The sequence below is a fragment of the Drosophila tropicalis genome, unplaced genomic scaffold, assembly GCF_018151085.1.
Source record: "Drosophila tropicalis isolate 14030-0801.00 unplaced genomic scaffold, ASM1815108v1 contig_458, whole genome shotgun sequence".
NCBI lineage: Eukaryota > Metazoa > Arthropoda > Insecta > Diptera > Drosophilidae > Drosophila > Drosophila tropicalis.
Window position 1 is genome coordinate 1 of NW_027172923.1, and position 2,917 is coordinate 2,917.

Sequence of the window (2,917 nt, forward strand, 5' to 3'; positions counted from 1 at the left end):
ACGTTTCATGCAAGGCAGCAAGCATGTAGCTATAATATCTGAAGCTGCTTCCAGCGGCATTTCACTGCAGAGTGACAGACGTGTCTCAAATCAGCGACGACGTTTGCACATTACACTCGAGTTGCCATCGCTGATCGAGCTATACAACAATTTGGCAGAACTCATCGTTCGAATCAGATCAATGCACCGGAATATGTATTCGTTATTACGGATTTGGCAGGCGAACGTCGTTTCGCCTCGACAGTGGCCAAACGTTTGGAAAGCTTGGGTGCCCAAGGCGATCGCCGAGCCACCGATGCTCGCGATTTATCGCAATTCAATATTGATAATAAGATCGGACGCTGTGCCCTGGATAGTGTTATGCAACAGATTACTGGCATAAAGCCATTGGAACGTGCTTTTGTGCCTTCAACATTTAAGGGCGATTTCGTACATGATTGTTCTCGAGCCATGGCTAGTGTTGGAAAGGTGAATTGCGTGGAGGAAGGTAAAATAAAGATATTCTCCATCGAGAAGGATAGTAATAATATATCAAAATTCTTGAATCGAATTTTGGGCTGCCGTGTTGAGATACAAAATGCTCTATTCAAATTTTTTATGGACAAAATGTATTCACTGATCTTAAAACTGAAGCGTTCTGGGCACTTTGATTTGGGAATACTCGATTTAGATGCCCATGGAGCCAGTGTCAAGGCCATTAAGCTGATCCGATTCGTTCGAAAACATTCGACAGGAACTGCAGCCACTGAACTGCATACAGTGTCTGTTGAACGTGGCATGTCTTTTGAAGTGGCCTTATCCAAGTGAGTTTTAGGACTATGTCATTTTTTTTTACTTTTTCTTTACCCAATAATTTTGTTTTACAGGTATCGCAGGGAGGGTCTATATGATTATGAAGGTTTCTATATACTCCAACAGAATAGACATAATAAGAACTCATCCATACTATGTTTGCGGGCTGCTACAGACTCCACTGATAAGTCAGCAAACAAATTAAGTATGCAAATTTTTCGCCCCAATACCGGTCCACAGGTTCGCACTGAGACGGTCAATTCGATATCCAGTCGATATGTTAAGGTACCACCCGAGACTGCCCGTTTAATTTGGCAGCATCAATATGACGTGTGTCTGACTAGATGCTCGCATGTATTTTGGAATAGAATTTGCCCCTATAAAGGTGGCTGTGAGGTTGGCTTACGTGTGCGCACCTATCATGTGCTATCCGGCTTGATGTTGCCAATATGGGATCGCATTGAGCTGATTATCCACAGGAATGGACATAAGATACAAATTCTTCGAGTCAAAACCGATAATAATAAGAAAATTGTTGGTACAGTTGTCCCACATGCTGTCTATGATGAACTTGTTCAAAACTTAGCCTCTGATTCAGTAATGGAATTTCAAAAAATACCCGGAAGAAAGGAGTAATAAAACCAATTGGCAATGATATGTCGTTCTGCAAAGTTTCCCCTCTCAATTCTTTTCTTCACTTGTGTCTTGGCCACTTTTAAAAATATCAACTCAAATTGCGGCGGCATCCGGTAAATTATAGTATATATGTATTTGGGTGTGTGTGTGTCTGTTCGTGTGTGTGGCATAAGCTTTCGCTTTTACCAAATGCCAAGCACGCACAAGAGAACCCATGGAAGTTGAAACAAGACAGAAGCGGAGCCAATGTTGCCAAGCCATAAACAATGGAACAATAGGGACCCACTTGCTCTGGGATTGTGTCATATGTATTGTCTGCAATGCTGCAGGGGGAATCTCTCTACGACGTCTGTGATTGCATTCCATGTTTTTACTCTCTACCCTCGTGCCGAGGATAATTGGGGTATTTCAAGGTGTTTGCAGCAGGCATTCACAAAAAAAGACGCCCATAAAATCTTTATTACAAAGAAATTTAGTTACTTTCAGATTCGCAAAGTATAGTACAAATCTTTTTTTAAAGGGGAGGGTATCTTTTAGTCGATGTCTGCACTTTGCTTGTAAGGTTTTTCTTTTCTATCTTTGTGTCATTTCCTCTCTTGCATCCCCCCGACGGCCTTCGTTTTACTCTTATTGCTCTGTATTTGTGTGTGTGTTACATTATAAATTTTAAAACGTACGCACACGGACTCTCCTAGCACATAGATATAAACCAATTTATACAAAGGCATAAAGTATGCCAAATGGCCTTGGCAAATGTCGTGCCTAAAGAAGCTAAAAACGAACTTGGCATAATAACTCACGCCTTATGGAGAGGTATGGTGAACATTATTGCATAAGAAGGCCCACTCTTCAAAATCATGTGGTAGTCTTTAGGTTAAACTTCTTAAAATGTGTTATTTCCTCTTTGTGCATGCTTTCGTCAAAGCATATTAAATGGTTCAATTAAATGTTAATTCGAAAGTAGGACTCAAAGGAAGAGGTAAGTCTCTGTCATAGACAAGACAGTCGTTTATATGATGTTTAAAAATGTTTCAAACTAAATTGGTATTTAAACATAAGATAAGCCAGCTCTGCATTTTCCAAAGAATATCAAATAAATAGTAAATTCAAATTTTAAAGGATAACTTGGCCGATCGTTTGGACACTAATGTATCGATTCTATTCTCCATAACAAGAAGTGATAGAACTTTTAATAAAAGTCATAATAATTGAATTGCTAAAGAAATAAATGATTTATTGTATATATATTTGTCAGAAATTCGAGGTAAATAGATCAGATAGCTTTTCTTCTCTTTTATGACGTCAAGGTTAACCTTGGGTGACTTTAAGGAGTCAATTTAATACAAGGATTTTTCTTTCATGCGTAGAATGTGTTTTCACCAAATTTAAGAATTTTTTTATTTACTCTTTGTTTAATTATTATAAAATATACAAGTAAATATGTGTGTACACAAAAGTTTGTACTTAGCAAGAGGAACTTAAAGTCAAG

The 2,917-nt window shown here is 38.6% G+C and overlaps 1 protein-coding gene across 1 annotated transcript; it reads left to right on the forward strand.

Moving 5' to 3' along the window:
* Positions 1–4: 4 nt before the first annotated feature.
* Positions 5–1,546, forward strand: LOC137574391 (protein strawberry notch-like; the record flags this gene model as incomplete). The annotated part of the gene is given in 3 exon segments (XM_068286680.1): positions 5–125; positions 128–803; positions 867–1,546. Coding segments are annotated over 3 exon segments (1,359 nt in total), but the record flags the coding sequence as incomplete, so codon positions are not given.
* Positions 1,547–2,917: the final 1,371 nt, after the last annotated feature.